Raw genomic sequence first — 13,917 nt, 5'->3', positions numbered from 1 at the left:
AATTATGCTCTGGATAGCATCGCATTCAAACAAGTATCATGTGTGATATTGCAGGTTACCTGAGCTTGGATATAACTCTTCTATTATCTAAATCTTACATCTCATCATCCAGCATTTCAATTGTAAAGATCACTTTCAACTTCCAAAAACAAAATTGATCATGAAAGATATCTACTTGGAGTAGGTGGATACATGCAAGAGTCAAATTGATTAAGAATCATTAAATTTTGAACTCAGATTAATTCCTGTAAGCTGTGGAGACTGAGTCAGACTTCCCAAGGAGAAGTCTTCTTTGCTCTTGCATTCTTCTTCAATGAGGTTATATAGAATACACCCAATCAACTTCTGACTTTTAGGTGTCATGTTCTATATTGAAGTCTCTGGTTCAATCTTCTTAAGAACTTGGAAGTGCTTCTTCTTCCTAGAAAGTAGTGTTCTTAGTAAGTAAAAGCCATTTAAGAGCTTTGATTTCTATTAATCTCTTTCAACTTTTAGGTACCACTTTTTTTTTTCTGTTGGTTTTCTGTTGGTTTAGCTACAAGTCTTACATTAATGGGTGCTTCATGCTCATGTACTAGAACTTCACACAGTCTCTATAGATTGAGATGGAAAGGTAGATTCTTCAAAGGTCATCAGACCCTAGCAACTATGTAATCTTGGTGGACATGCACATCATTGGAAGTGGCAGCACATCTTCAAGGCAAAAGAGTCTTATCGGGTTGTGTTATGCAAGTGAAAGGAAATCTTTGGCAACTTGTGGTGACTCTAATGGCAGATTCAGAAGAGGAAATGCCAATTTGAAGAGTTTTGGATGGTTGTGATCTGTGTGCTGTCTGATTGGATCTTTTAACAAGCCTTGATGACTATGATAGCACATTCTGACAAAGCAAATTGTTGAACATAACCATCTTTGAGTCTTCATACATGAATGAGATTCTTGAGTTTTAAGTCTCCTAAACCAATCAGGAAGACTTTATGATTGCCAAAGCAAATTGTTGTAGATGTCCATCTTTGAGTCTTCATACATGAAGAAACTAATTGAGTTTTAGTCTTAAGGAAGTTCCTGGTTTAGACTTCAACAATGGTTGATGACAATTGTTGTACATAACCATCTTTGAGTCTTCATACATGAATAAGTCAGTCAAGTTTTAGTTTTAAAGTAGTTCCTACTTTAAGAAGTCTCAATCAATTAGGAAGACTTTTAAAGCAAATATCTTTGAGATTTAAAGTTCTTAGTTAGGAATACCTAAACAAGGCTCAATGACTATGATAGCACATCAATAAAGCAAATTATTGCACATAACCATCAGAGTATTCAATCATAAAAGGACTAATTTAGTATTAAAGATGTTCTTCATTTCTGATACCTCAACAGGCAAGGAAGAATCTCCATTGTTTTCACAACTATATCTTACCTTCTTTACCATCTCAAGAATTTTTCAGATAAGAGATCTGATTGTGGAGCAAATCAAATCTTTCATAATAACAGATAAACTAGTTTGGTTGCAGGAAGGGCAGTGGATCTTCCAATCAATGCATGCACATGTAAGAAAGACCTGAAAGACAATGAAGGTTTGTGAAACTTGTTCACAGAACAACTTGGATTACTGGCAGCCGACATGAAAATTCTTTTTTGTTTTCTTTAATTTTCTTTTCATTCCAATGTTTTTGTTTGCTTCAATATTGGAATGGTGGTGGCAAATGACAAACACAATGTAGCTATTAACTGCAACTTGCAAGTGATTATTGTGCCAGTGGCTGCAACATGAGAGATCTCTACTCAATACTATCATTAATTTAAAAGAGCAAGGTTTGTAGCAACTTCATGAGATCCTGTAAGATCTTTCCACTTTAAGCCATTATGCCGACAACACAACCATGATGAAGCTGTCCTCATGCCTCATCTCTGTGTAATGAGTTTTGGATCTTTTCTTCTATGATTGGACATTGATATCAGTGATTTCCACTACATATGCTTGTCTTCAGAGATTGTGGATTTCTCCTCTTACTCCACCATGTTATGTCTCTGGCTTGAACTAGTTGGTACATGGGCAAAATTATACATGATGGAGGCCTAGAAAACAGAAATTTTCTGAGTGGTGTGGCCATTAGGATGCTTTTTTCTACTAAACTTTTGTTATGATGTAAAGCTGTTTCATGATAACTTCAGGTTGGGGCAATGAAATCCTTCTATGGCATTTAGTTATCTCCCCAGACACACACTTCATGATCAAATTTCTTTTGTTTAGGCAATGACTGAAATGCCAACATATCCTGAATTCTGCAGATGTTGTGATCAAAGCTATCTGTAATGGTTTTTGTCCTCTCAACTGCAAAGCTCAATCTAGGACTCAAAAAGAGTCTCAGATTGTGTCATTTTGAGGCACAATTCAGCTGTAGATAAAAAGTTGATGCAATTAGTTTTGTCTGCATTTATGTAAAACACAATTCCTCCACTCAATAGCAAATCCTATTATAGTACTTGAGTGGGCCACTTAAAAGACCACAACAGCTACTACACCTGCACCCTCTCATGCTTAACATCCATGGCTGGATTACTGCATCTTTTTTGGCATCTAATCATCCATAGGAGTAATCTAAACAAATGAAGAACAGGGTAAGGATTCTACACATGATGTTCTGATAAGGAGTACTGTCATTGATGTTTGAATAGGGAAGTGGTGCTTGGCAAGAGGTCTGTTCTACCAGATGACATGACTTGAGTGCTGATTTTTTTATAGGTGAACTTTCTAAAGCAATAAGGGTGAAACAAAACAAAATTATTGGTCATATATTCTCTGCATGCTCCTCCTTGGAAGAACAATTAAGGGTTCAGGCACTTGGGCACTGCCTCCATAGATATAAGGATACTCTTTTAGCTTCAATGCCTTCTTCTTTTTCTGCCTATGGATCTCATTGGATGACAGTGGTAAACAAGGAAAATTCATTTGATTAAGTTAGGGGGATTGGACATTATGTGAATGATTTATATGGATCAGGCATTTTTTGATGTGTATATAAGATATATCAGATGAATTACAGCTAGTCCCAATTAGCTTAATGAAAAGAAAGTAGATGTTTTGTTGCATATAATGTTGTCAACGGTAAATACTAAAAGACATTTCTTCTACATCTAATGAAGCACAAGACTGAAACATTACTTCTAGAGCTTGAAGAAGTAAACCAAATTTAATCATGTGTGGAAGAAAAATCTTGAAGATCCAATCTTATCATGGAATTTGATAGTGATCTATGTAGAAGAAATGATAATTGTAGGGAGAATATTTGAAATGAGTGAGAATTTGTTTTTGTGAAAGAGTTTTTTCTAAGAAAGTTAATGGGAGCTTTATGTATCTCCTCTCATTGCTCTGTTCCTCTCTCTATCTCTTCTATTTATAGAAGGGAGACGACGGGGGAAAACGGATGAGGGATGGAGAAGGCGGGGACGCGGAAGTTCGCGGTGCTACTCTGCGCCGACGAGTCCGAGCACGTGAAGCAGGCCTACGGAGGGTACCTGAAGGTGTTCATGGGGCTGCTGGGGGAGGAAGACGAGACGTGGCACGTCTACCGCGCCATGCATGGCGAGCTGCCGTGCATGTTGGACGTGCACACGTACGATGGGTTCGTCATCACCGGCAGCTGCAGCGACGCCCACGGCGACGACCGGTGGATCAACGACCTCGTCTCCTTCCTCAGGTCACTCGACTCCATGAAGAAGAAGGTCCTCGGTGTCTGCTTCGGTCACCAGGTACACTCTTCTTCTTCTTCATTCTGCTCTCTTCTTCGTCAAAGGGTATCAACTTTGGTATAGTTATCCTAGTTTGCACCTAAACGAACAGAGATTTGTAGGTTTGGGTTTCTGCATTCCAAATCTTTTTCTACTTCTTTTGTTAAAGACCAATGTTTTATAGATCAGAGTATCTTAAAACTGATAAGCATTTGATTAAGTGAATGAAGAAGAAGGGATTACAACGCATGAACAGCACATTTTGTGTCCGTCAAATCACTTGGTCTCAGTTGGTGAACATGCTTCGTTATCACTTCTTTCACAGAGATGAAGAGAGGTGCATGTGATCATCATATTCTGATCACAATCCTCTGTTGAATGCAGCTTGAGTGCAATTAGTGTCGGCAGAGGACCTTTTCTTACGTGGTTGACCTCTTCGCAACCTCATTAGTGGACTCCATTAAGTGGGTTATAGGAAGAAACTTGCCCTCCGCTTAAAGCTTCCTGGTACTTGCAACTTGATATGTTTGTTCTCTTCCTCCATAAATAGAGATCACAGTTTTATTACACTTTCGACACCCAACTTTGATGTGATTGGGCAATAAGAGAGAGAGAGAGAGAGAGAGAGAGAGTTGTATTAGATTATATGATACTATCTAATTGAATAAAATATATTATAAATTTAATTGAATTTTAATTACGATTATTAACTAATAAAAAATTTTAATAATAGTAATATTCTTTAGGAGATATATTTGATGGGAAGTACTCTCCTAATTAATTATCATAGATCTCCTGATTTCATCTATCAATACACATGTAATAACATATTACAAATCTATCTTTATCTCTCTTTAATCTAATTTCATCAACGATACAAAGAAAGGAGAGAGAGAATCTTTTTCATCTTATAGATCTCTAATATTATTGCTTGCAGGTTGAATTATAGAGTGTGTTCTCGGATTAGAAAAGATTTTTAAATGGTATCGAAAGATATGCACATCTACTATCTAATTCATGGATATTTGATTTCATATTTTGGCATTAAATTTATTTCGCTTATAATTTTATGCTTACAATTAGTATTAGAGCAGTCAGGTTATTTTGTTTTATAATCAAACATCTTAGATTAAAAAAGTTTAAATCTGTTTGTATATATAATTGTCTTTGGCTTGTGAAAGATGATTGGATATATTTTGTTTACACCGTTAGTCCTAGTCGTATGCTTATGAGTGATGAAGATTTCCTTGTACATTCGCTTGGTATCATGGACTATTGTCAATGATGTCATAGGAAACCACATCATAGAATTTCAACCGTCAGAATTGATTCATATTGGTTTTAGCGGTGGTCGAGGGTGATGATCTCGTGATGTTTGGTGCTACAATGAGAGTTGTTACTACTGTTGCCATCGACAAGGGGTTGAGGTGTTGTTGCATGTTGTACGCGCTGTTGCGATCAAAGGTGGCTACCCTTAACAGCATAGTACCAAGTTGGGCAAAGGCTACTACTATGTGCGATGACTCTGTGGAGAATAGTGCAGGCAATCGATAATAGTACTAAAGGTATTATGTAACAAGCGACTATAGTAAAAGAAGGCATTGTTATGATGTCACGATCAGATGATCGCAAGCCCTACGGTGGGCAACGATTACGATGGACAACGATCATCAAAGCTGTCATGACAATAGCTCGATTAAGGGTTGGGGGTTGCATGTGACAACATGAAATAACCTAAATTATTCATAAAAAAAGAAAAAAAATAGGTTTACAAACTTAAGAAATCTATTTTTGATTTAAAAAAATTAAATAATTATATATTAAGTTTGATACTATTATTTCTTTTGGATTTAAAAAAAGTATTAATCAGTATATATATCTAAAGATTAATATAAATAGGTTTATTATATTAATCTTATACATGAATAATATTTTGTTTGTAAGTTGTTATCCTAGTTTAATGTATAAAATTAAAATATTCTTTATAAAAATTTTAAGATAGTTGATATGAATGAGATAGTATATATTATTTGTTTTGAGATTTATAGTGTAAAATTATTGAGATCAATGTGTTCTTCAGTAATCCTTTGACAGTGATGTCTACTTGGGCAGATTTTGAGCAGGGCTTTGGGCGGGAAGACCGGCAGAGCCATGAAGGGATGGGATATCGGAGTGACCTCCATCAACCTCTCTCCCTCCGCTAACAAGCTGCTCTCTTCTCTCCACATCCCCTCGCATCTCCCTATCATCGAGTGCCATCGAGACGAAGTCTGTGAAGAAGAAGTACGATCCATCCTGCAAGCAGTGTCCTCCTTCCATGCTGACGATGATCTGCTTGCCGCGCAGGTGTGGCAGCCGCCGCCTTATGCAGAGGTGATAGCCTGCTCGGAGAAGACCGGGGTCGAGATGTTCAGATACGGAGACCACATGATGGGCATCCAAGGCCACCCTGAGTACAACAAGGACATCCTCCGCCACCTCCTCGATCGCCTCCTCCAGCGTAATCTCATTCAGGTCAGAGTCTCACAGCCATCAAAATGAGATCTGAAACCAAGCTCTCCAAAAGACAGCACTTCTGATTCCATGTATATTGTGTTGAAAGCTAATGGATTTGTAGCCTTTGCAGGCTTGTCAAGCTGAGACAGCAAAGGCAAGCTTAGAAGCACAAGAACCAGACCGAGAGGCTTGGAAGAGGCTCTGCAGAGGCTTTCTCACGGGGCAGCTTTCATGGTAGCTAAAGGCTCTCTTGGATTGGACATGGAACTGCAGATCTAATCTCAACTGAGCTCCACAGGAGTGTGGGGTGCTCACCCTTTTCAATCTCCTGTATTGGATGTAACCTCTATTTGATGAAACAATTCATAGTAATGCATGGGTTGATGGCATTGCTACTACTGTGTCAATCATTCATCTCATAGTTACCTCATCTCAAATTTACATAAACAAAACAAAATTTTCCCTTTTTTTAGAACAAACAAACATATCAGGGACACTACACAGAGCTGTTGAACAGTTTGGTGATAATTCCAACTTTGATCAAGGTATAAACCTTTAATGAACATAATTATCATCACATCATGATGTTTCTATTTCAAATGCTTCTTCATTTTCTACAGCTAGCAGCTGTTCGGGTCCGATGATGATTGATATCATAAGTATACAGTCTTCTTTCCATAAAAGATTTTGAATATTATTATGAATATCTTACATTTGATGTCCAGATATCACATGTATTTCACAAAGGAAATCTTGTTTATTATCTTTCAAAAATAAGTAGTCTACAAACCCGCGATGAGATGTATTAATGGATGGTCAAATATTTCCTCGAGTTGATATATAGTGCATAACAGATGTGAATCAACTGTAGCCAGACTGTTTAATTATTATCACGAACTATACAATGTCCTAACAAAAGAAATGGTAGTCTCATCAATCGAGCTACGCATTGTAGCTAGCTCCTGTTATTCATCAGAAATTTGAACTCTGCTTCATGTAATCTACCTTAGTAAGCATCAAATTTCGCTGCATATTATTTGACTGATGAGACGAGATCACCTAATTGACAGCATTGGTGAGAGTGAAGCAAGCAGCTGCGCTCTTCAGCTCGTTTTGCGAGACATGCTCCATCGTCGACTGCATCGTGTCCTTCAACGAAGACTCCGAGCTGATCAATAGAATCATCAGTAAGAAAACCAATCATATGATATCGATCGAGGCAATGAATCAGTTGTGTTCGATCGACCTTGATTCGTAAGCTCCGTCCTCGTCAATGGTATCGAAGTAAGGCGCAATATCATCGTAGTCGTGCTCGATTACACCTGCAAACGGAGCATGTAATCCTGCAGCTGTGACTGCGACGATCGAGTTGCCGGTGCTGTCATTGTTAGCATGTGAATTATGAGCCCAGAAGGGCCCGACGGTATTGATATCGCTGTTGTCAGCGCGGCTGCAGCTCTCGACGATGGAGATGCCGTTGTCGAAGAGTAGGCAGTTGGCAGCGGTGCCGGTGATGGGGGAAGAGCCCGACGACAAGGGGGACGCGAGCTGGAGGGACTGGTGGTGGTGGTGGCGGTAGAGCGCGAGCTGAGCGGTGGCAGTGTCGAGCTCCAGCTGCAGGTGCTGGATCTGCAGGTGGAGGGTGCAGATGACGCCGAGGCAGCCGTGGACGGGGTCGCGGTCGCGGATGTTGGCCTCGTAGATGATGGACTTCATGGCCTCGGCCTTCTGCGGCGGGTCGAGCCTGTTGATGATCTTGAGGATGTTGCTGACGCCGAAGAGGCGGTGGCAGTTCTGGAACTGTTTGGGCTGGTCGGCGGGGAAGTAGGCGGCCAGCGGGCAGTCGGCGGGGCATCGGCGGCGCTGGTACTTGCAAGCGGCGCAAGCATTGTTCGTGCCGCCCTTCACCGTCATCTCCTCCTCTTCCTCCTACTGCTGCTGCCGCCGCTGCCGCTGCCGCTGCCGCCGCCGCCGCAGGTGGTAGTGTTTGAATGGGGAGAGTCGTAGGAGGAGAACGTTGGAAGACGCATGCACGAAGAGAAAGAGAGAGATGGGGTGGTTGCGGATATGGCGCCGGTGATGGACGCACGTGTACAGGGACGGAGCGCGTGAGAGATTTGAAGGTGGACGAAGTCGCAGGGGAATCATCAATGTTGTTTTCTATTGACTTTTTTTTATCCAAAATTTACTGTTTTTTTTCTCTTTCTTTTCCCTTTTTTTCCCCTTTTGATGGTGATTTAACGTTACATTTTATTTTTGTCCATTTTTAATGAGTTTATTGTTCATTTTTTTCTTTTTCATGTACAATTTGATGTTGTTAATCACTGAAGACAACAATTTTCTCTTTTTCTTTTCTTTTTTTTTGTAATATCTCTGCTTCATTTTGGTTATGTTTTATGTAGCATTTTCATGTGCTTATTTATTAGAAGCAAATTTAATAGTAATTTTCGATCAAGTTCTTGTGTACACTTCAACATTATAAACATTTATGTAGATAAAACTATGTAGAATAGGTTTCCAATCTATAATTCAAAATCATCAAAATACAAGCTAATTATAGATTATCCTTGTAATTAGTTATATTTATATCTCTATATCTATATTTTTAAAAGTTATATTAATATCCTTATATTTTGACATTCCTATATAAAATTAAAAAGATAATTTTATAGAGTTAAAAATAAATTTAAAAAATTTATTAAAGAAATAAGGTTAAATATTTCACTTTCATAAGTATAAATATCTTAATATAACTTTTGAAAGAATATACATCGACATAATAATGATAACTAATTATAAAAAAAAAGTATAATATAATAATATTTAATAAAATATGATGAAAAACAAAGATAATTAAACAAGTCAATAAGTAGGAGTAAGGAATTACATAATAAAAAAATAAAAATAAAAGAGACAAAGCTTACTATTTATAATATTTTTATTATTTTATTATTTAAATTTTTTTCTTTCTCTTACCTCTTATTTCATCTTATTTTCTATCACCCGTCATTATCAATTCATAGTGATAGTACATAATTATGGAAGAAGAGGTAAAAAAGAACAATAAGAAGATAAATTCATAAGAATAATTTAGAAATATTAACAAAATTTAGTAGGAGATTAAAGAGCTATTATCTGTTCAATTACACACACTCTTTAAAATCTAAAAATTGTTTTAGGTTATATACTTAGGGGAAACAAATCTATCTAAGATGGCTTTTTATGAAATATGTGAAAATAATAAGGGCTTTATAAAGAAAGAGCATATTTGGCAAGTTTTTATTTTTACCCTCAAAAGACCAAAAATAGTGGACTACTCCATGATTAGATGGATAAAGTCGTCATGCATACCATTGCCCCCCTTACAAGAAACGACAAGGAAGAGGAGGCACCTTTCGCCTCTTCTACCTTGGTGGAGATCGCGGTCTCCTCCACTTCCTCCTCGTCTTGATTCGACCGATCTGGGGTTAGGGTTTCTTTAGGGGTCGTGGAGATGGGACAGCAGTCGTTGATCTACAGCTTCGTCGCGCGGGGAACGGTGGTTCTGGCGGAGTTCACGGAGTTCTCGGGTAACTTCAACAGCATCGCTGCTCAGTGCCTGCAGAAGCTCCCCGCTAGCAACAACAAGTTCACCTACAACTGCGACGGCCACACCTTCAATTACCTCGTCGAGGACGGTTACAGTGAGTGCTCTGCTTCCAGATCAGGAGTATTGAGGGGTTTCGTGCTGGATTAGATTTGTTGACGTCGTGTACATTTTTCGCGTTCGATTGATGGGTTTGGGCTTGACGGTTGTTGTTCTGATTGATTTGAGCGCGAATCTGGGGTCTTTCGTTAGGCTAGGGTTTGATTCTCGGTTGATTTTGTTGATGGATCGTGATGTTCCTGGAGCAGTTAGGTGGATTGTTCTCGTTTGAAGGATGGGTTTCTTGTAAGTTCTGGTTGCGATCGATATGGGGTGATAGCTTTGAGTGGAAAGAGCGAATAGAGTGGGAGATGATTGTTCCTCTACAGATCTGATATGTTGGCTTGAGTTAGGATGTTCTTTTGCTACATGTTCTATCGGCATCAATAAGTTCAATTCAACATGTGATAGTCATTTGTCTTTCTTTTTCTTCCTTTGTTGAGATTCCTAAGTACACAGAAGCATCAGTGAAGAAGAAATCAGTGGAGACTTAGAAAATTCAGTAGAAATTTGGACGATTAAGAGAAGATGGACTCGATTGCATTCCTCATGTTTATCTGAAAGTAGAAATGTGTTTCTTATAGCTCTTTATACCATGTTGAAGCATCTAATTTGGTATCATTCTGCTTCAAAAACTTATTCTTGACCTCTAGTTATGTATAATTTTCATGTTTCTCGTTATGATGTGTTAATTGAGTAATAATAATATTAAATGGACAGCCTGTATGTTTATTTAGTAAGCATGATATAAAGGTTGTATTGATGTTTTCATTTGCCCATGTTTGAACCATGCATAAATATTCTCATCTGCCATTGAAGGTGGAAATTTTCTCCTTTTCCTAGTTGCAAGTCAAAATGACCTTTGCGCATCTGTGTTACTCTTGCTAGTAATAGTGAGCCCTCCGGTAATGTTAACATCAGGCTGAGATATTCTTTGCCAACTTAAGTTTTGATGATTCACAAATTTATCCTCTATCACCTGTTACATTCTTTAGATAAATTATAATAGTTTCTTTGGTGGACTCTCATATATTTTTATTCCATCCTTATCAGATTCATCGGATATAGGTTAGGCATTCAAGAATGATGCTGTTTTGGCCGTTAGAAACAGTTGCATATTGTTTGTTAGACGTTATGTTCTATACTACTGGGATTGTGGAGGGTTGGTGTATATTTCCTGTTCGTGGAGGTTCTGGAAACAAGGACCAATATGTTGTGTGAGAAATAATAGCATATCCAGGTATGGTTTATTGTTAATATTATTGGATTTATTGTTATGGAGGCATGGACACTGGACACCTTTGTGGGAATTGATGATTTGAGGTTTAAATTCTAGGGTAAACTCCTATTTGTTTGCCCCATGCGCATTCTGTTACAGGCATTATGTTTATTTTCCTGGTAAATATAATGTTAGATTATAAAACTAGACCATGTAGGTTTCTGTTTATGGGCACTTTTATCTTTTTCCACACCTAATACTTTAGAATCTTAAAAGTTCTATCCTGGAGCTTAACGGAAGTCAATTTTTCCAGCATATTGTGTTGTTGCTGTCGAGTCAGTTGGCAGGCAAATTCCCATTGCCTTTCTAGAGAGGGTGAAGGAGGATTTTAACAAAAGATATGGAGGAGGAAAAGCTGCAACTGCTGCAGCCAACAGCCTCACCCGCGAGTTCGGGTACTCTTTTTATGATGACTCAATTGTTCAATCAATCCGTATAATCTTCTATAAGCAAACATAACAGGGAAGCTTTTACTAACCTATCAGGTCCAAGCTTAAAGAGCACATGCAGTACTGTGTCGACCACCCTGAAGAGATAAGCAAGCTTGCCAAAGTGAAAGCTCAGGTTTCTGAAGTCAAAGGAGTTATGATGGAGAACATTGAGAAGGTGCTTAGCCATTTCCATCTATATATAAATAAATTTCATGATAGAGATCTCGTTTTTTTCACAGCGGATGGATGTTCTTGATGCTGTTTCCTTGATCGATCTTTCTCTATTTGCTAGGTTCTTGATCGCGGGGAGAAAATTGAGTTGCTTGTTGACAAGACAGAAAACCTTCGCTCACAGGTATACAAGTCATATCTATACACACTGCCTTCTCAAAGTCATAGTAAACTTGCTGTATTAGTACAGTGGAGAGCTATGCTTTTCATGCGTCTTCATGTACTATCTGTTAGCTTCCTCTGCCGGGGATTCAGTTCTCATGGATTTCCGATGTGTGGTATCACAGGCACAAGATTTCAGACAGCATGGAACACAGATGAGGAGGAAGATGTGGCTTCAGAACATGAAGGTTAAGCTAATCGTCTTGGGAATCATTATTGCACTTGTACTTATTATCGTTTTGTCTGTGTGCCATGGCTTCAAATGCTAATATTGATCGATAAGGGGGGCTGTCACAATTACCCCTTCCCCAGCAGCACTAGTGCTATATGTAGTGGTATATAGTTTGCTACTTCCATAAACATTGGTGATTTGTGGTTTAGCATTCCAAGTTGCAAATCAGTATTTTGGGTTTGGCTTAGCAGGTTTTGTGTAATGCATGTATAGCCTGAACGCAGTTCTTTGTTGCTAAATAATGAATTGGCAGATGTGTTGTTGTCATTTGTGGCTATCAGAGTACAATGTTGTTCTGCAAGAACTTAATGCTTTGTAAGTCTTGCTGCTTTAGATTCACTTTAGCAACTCGGCAAATCTATACAATTTCGTTTTTAGCATTGTTGGATTTTCTTGCATGATTTGTATAAATCATAAAACAAATATTTGGATGAATTCTTAGAAGCTTCTATTTTTGGATTTTTTTTTTTTTAGAAAGTGTCCTCATTCTCAGATATTTTTTAAGAATGTCTTTATTTCGTCTAATTTGTTATCGATCTATTTTTTTTCCTTTATTTTTTAATTAAAATATTTTTATATGTTATGATGTTTTGGTTTCAATAATATTAGGAAAACTATACTACAATACATGTATAAATTTTGTAAAAAAATATGTTTATAGTTTTTATATTGTGTCATAATGTTTTTGACAATATCAAAAAAATGTAATGCAGTACACATATAGATTTTGTAAAAATATTATATTTATGATTTTTTTTACATTGCATTATAGTGTTTTCAACAATATCAGAAAAACACTATAATGCAGTACATATACAAATTTCATTAAAATATTATGTCTATAGTTTTTATACTGTGTTACAATGTTCTTAGCAATATCACTATAATATAATACAAAAATATTATGTTATAATATTTATTATTATTATTATTGTAAACAACATAATGCAGTGTAAACAGAGTATCGAGACTCATTTTATGGATCGATCCATAGAAAAAATAAGGAACATGTTTATTCTATAGATTGATCTATAGAAAAAGGAAGAAAAGAAAAAGATAAGGAGATGAGAATATTCCAAGTATTAGATTAAAAGAGATCCTTTTGGTCCCAAATATTTCTATCAGATTAGCAATTCTCTTCTCTACAATCAATATAATTATGCCATCTCATATGGGATTCATCAAATGTATTCATTGTATAGCAGGATCTGAGTCTCATACAGTGTTAAAGGGAAAAGAAATTTGAAGGAATATGTGAGAGGGAGAATTCAATCCAATAAAGGATTCCTCCTCTATTTTGATAACAACAAATTTGAAAGAAATATACAAGAATTTAAAGAAAAAAAAAAAGAGTCCTATTTGATTGAAGACCTACGAACAACTTATGCACTTTCGAACAGCATCACCCACATCAACGTGTTGGAAACAGAACAGCAGTTCATAAAGCTCCCTTGAAAGTACACTGGTCCAATCCATGTGGAAACTCCATTGATTAGACTTTCAAGTCTCAACAGGAAAGTTTCTTTCATCAAGTGGAAACTCCATTGATTGAGTTTGAAGTTTTTGAGGTAGAAGAATCCTGTCATGGTATGCAAAATGGTACAGTGTAGGCACAGAATGCACAACCCAAAAGCAACATACTACTCTTTAGAAGATTGACCAGTTTCTGCCAAC

At 37.4% G+C, this 13,917-nt stretch overlaps 3 protein-coding genes across 3 annotated transcripts; 2 read left to right on the top strand and 1 right to left on the bottom strand.

Annotated features, from left to right (window-relative positions):
• The first annotated feature begins 3,419 nt into the window (after nt 1-3,419).
• Nucleotides 3,420-6,572, top strand: LOC135649257 (gamma-glutamyl peptidase 5-like). Its single transcript, XM_065167461.1, has 4 exons — nt 3,420-3,748; nt 5,840-5,995; nt 6,074-6,241; nt 6,354-6,572. Exons 1-4 carry the CDS (start codon nt 3,431-3,433, stop codon nt 6,459-6,461), a joined length of 750 nt encoding a protein of 249 aa, XP_065023533.1. The 5' UTR covers nt 3,420-3,430; the 3' UTR covers nt 6,462-6,572.
• Nucleotides 6,573-7,099: 527 nt separating this feature from the next.
• LOC135649289 (protein ASYMMETRIC LEAVES 2-like) lies at nt 7,100-8,252 on the bottom strand. The gene is made up of 2 exons (XM_065167502.1): nt 7,470-8,252; nt 7,100-7,391 (listed from the first exon to the last, which is right to left on the bottom strand). Exons 1-2 carry the CDS (start codon nt 8,135-8,137, stop codon nt 7,283-7,285), a joined length of 777 nt encoding a protein of 258 aa, XP_065023574.1. The 5' UTR covers nt 8,138-8,252; the 3' UTR covers nt 7,100-7,282.
• Nucleotides 8,253-9,587: 1,335 nt separating this feature from the next.
• Nucleotides 9,588-12,510, top strand: LOC135649000 (vesicle-associated membrane protein 721). Its single transcript, XM_065167082.1, has 5 exons — nt 9,588-9,906; nt 11,441-11,582; nt 11,673-11,793; nt 11,911-11,973; nt 12,137-12,510. The coding sequence occupies exons 1-5, from the start codon at nt 9,717-9,719 to the stop codon at nt 12,278-12,280; spliced, it is 660 nt and encodes a 219-aa protein (XP_065023154.1). The 5' UTR covers nt 9,588-9,716; the 3' UTR covers nt 12,281-12,510.
• Nucleotides 12,511-13,917: the final 1,407 nt, after the last annotated feature.

Source organism: Musa acuminata, chromosome BXJ3-9, assembly GCF_036884655.1.
Source record: "Musa acuminata AAA Group cultivar baxijiao chromosome BXJ3-9, Cavendish_Baxijiao_AAA, whole genome shotgun sequence".
Classification (NCBI taxonomy): domain Eukaryota; kingdom Viridiplantae; phylum Streptophyta; class Magnoliopsida; order Zingiberales; family Musaceae; genus Musa; species Musa acuminata.
The sequence above is the reverse complement of the archived record's forward strand: the minus strand, read 5'-3'. Positions and strand labels throughout refer to the sequence as shown.

Coding starts and splice junctions, on each gene's coding strand:
- LOC135649000 (XM_065167082.1), top strand. CDS start 9,717: ATGGGACAGCAGTCGTTGATCTACAGCTTCGTCGCGCGGGGAACGGTG. Junction 11,794..11,910: donor TGATGGAGAACATTGAGAAG/GTGCTTAGCCAT, acceptor TCTATTTGCTAG/GTTCTTGATCGCGGGGAGAA. Junction 11,974..12,136: donor CAGAAAACCTTCGCTCACAG/GTATACAAGTCA, acceptor GTGGTATCACAG/GCACAAGATTTCAGACAGCA.
- LOC135649257 (XM_065167461.1), top strand. CDS start 3,431: ATGGAGAAGGCGGGGACGCGGAAGTTCGCGGTGCTACTCTGCGCCGAC. Junction 5,996..6,073: donor TCGAGTGCCATCGAGACGAA/GTCTGTGAAGAA, acceptor CTTGCCGCGCAG/GTGTGGCAGCCGCCGCCTTA. Junction 6,242..6,353: donor TCCAGCGTAATCTCATTCAG/GTCAGAGTCTCA, acceptor TAGCCTTTGCAG/GCTTGTCAAGCTGAGACAGC.
- LOC135649289 (XM_065167502.1), bottom strand. CDS start 8,137: ATGACGGTGAAGGGCGGCACGAACAATGCTTGCGCCGCTTGCAAGTAC. Junction 7,392..7,469: donor GACGGAGCTTACGAATCAAG/GTCGATCGAACA, acceptor TCTATTGATCAG/CTCGGAGTCTTCGTTGAAGG.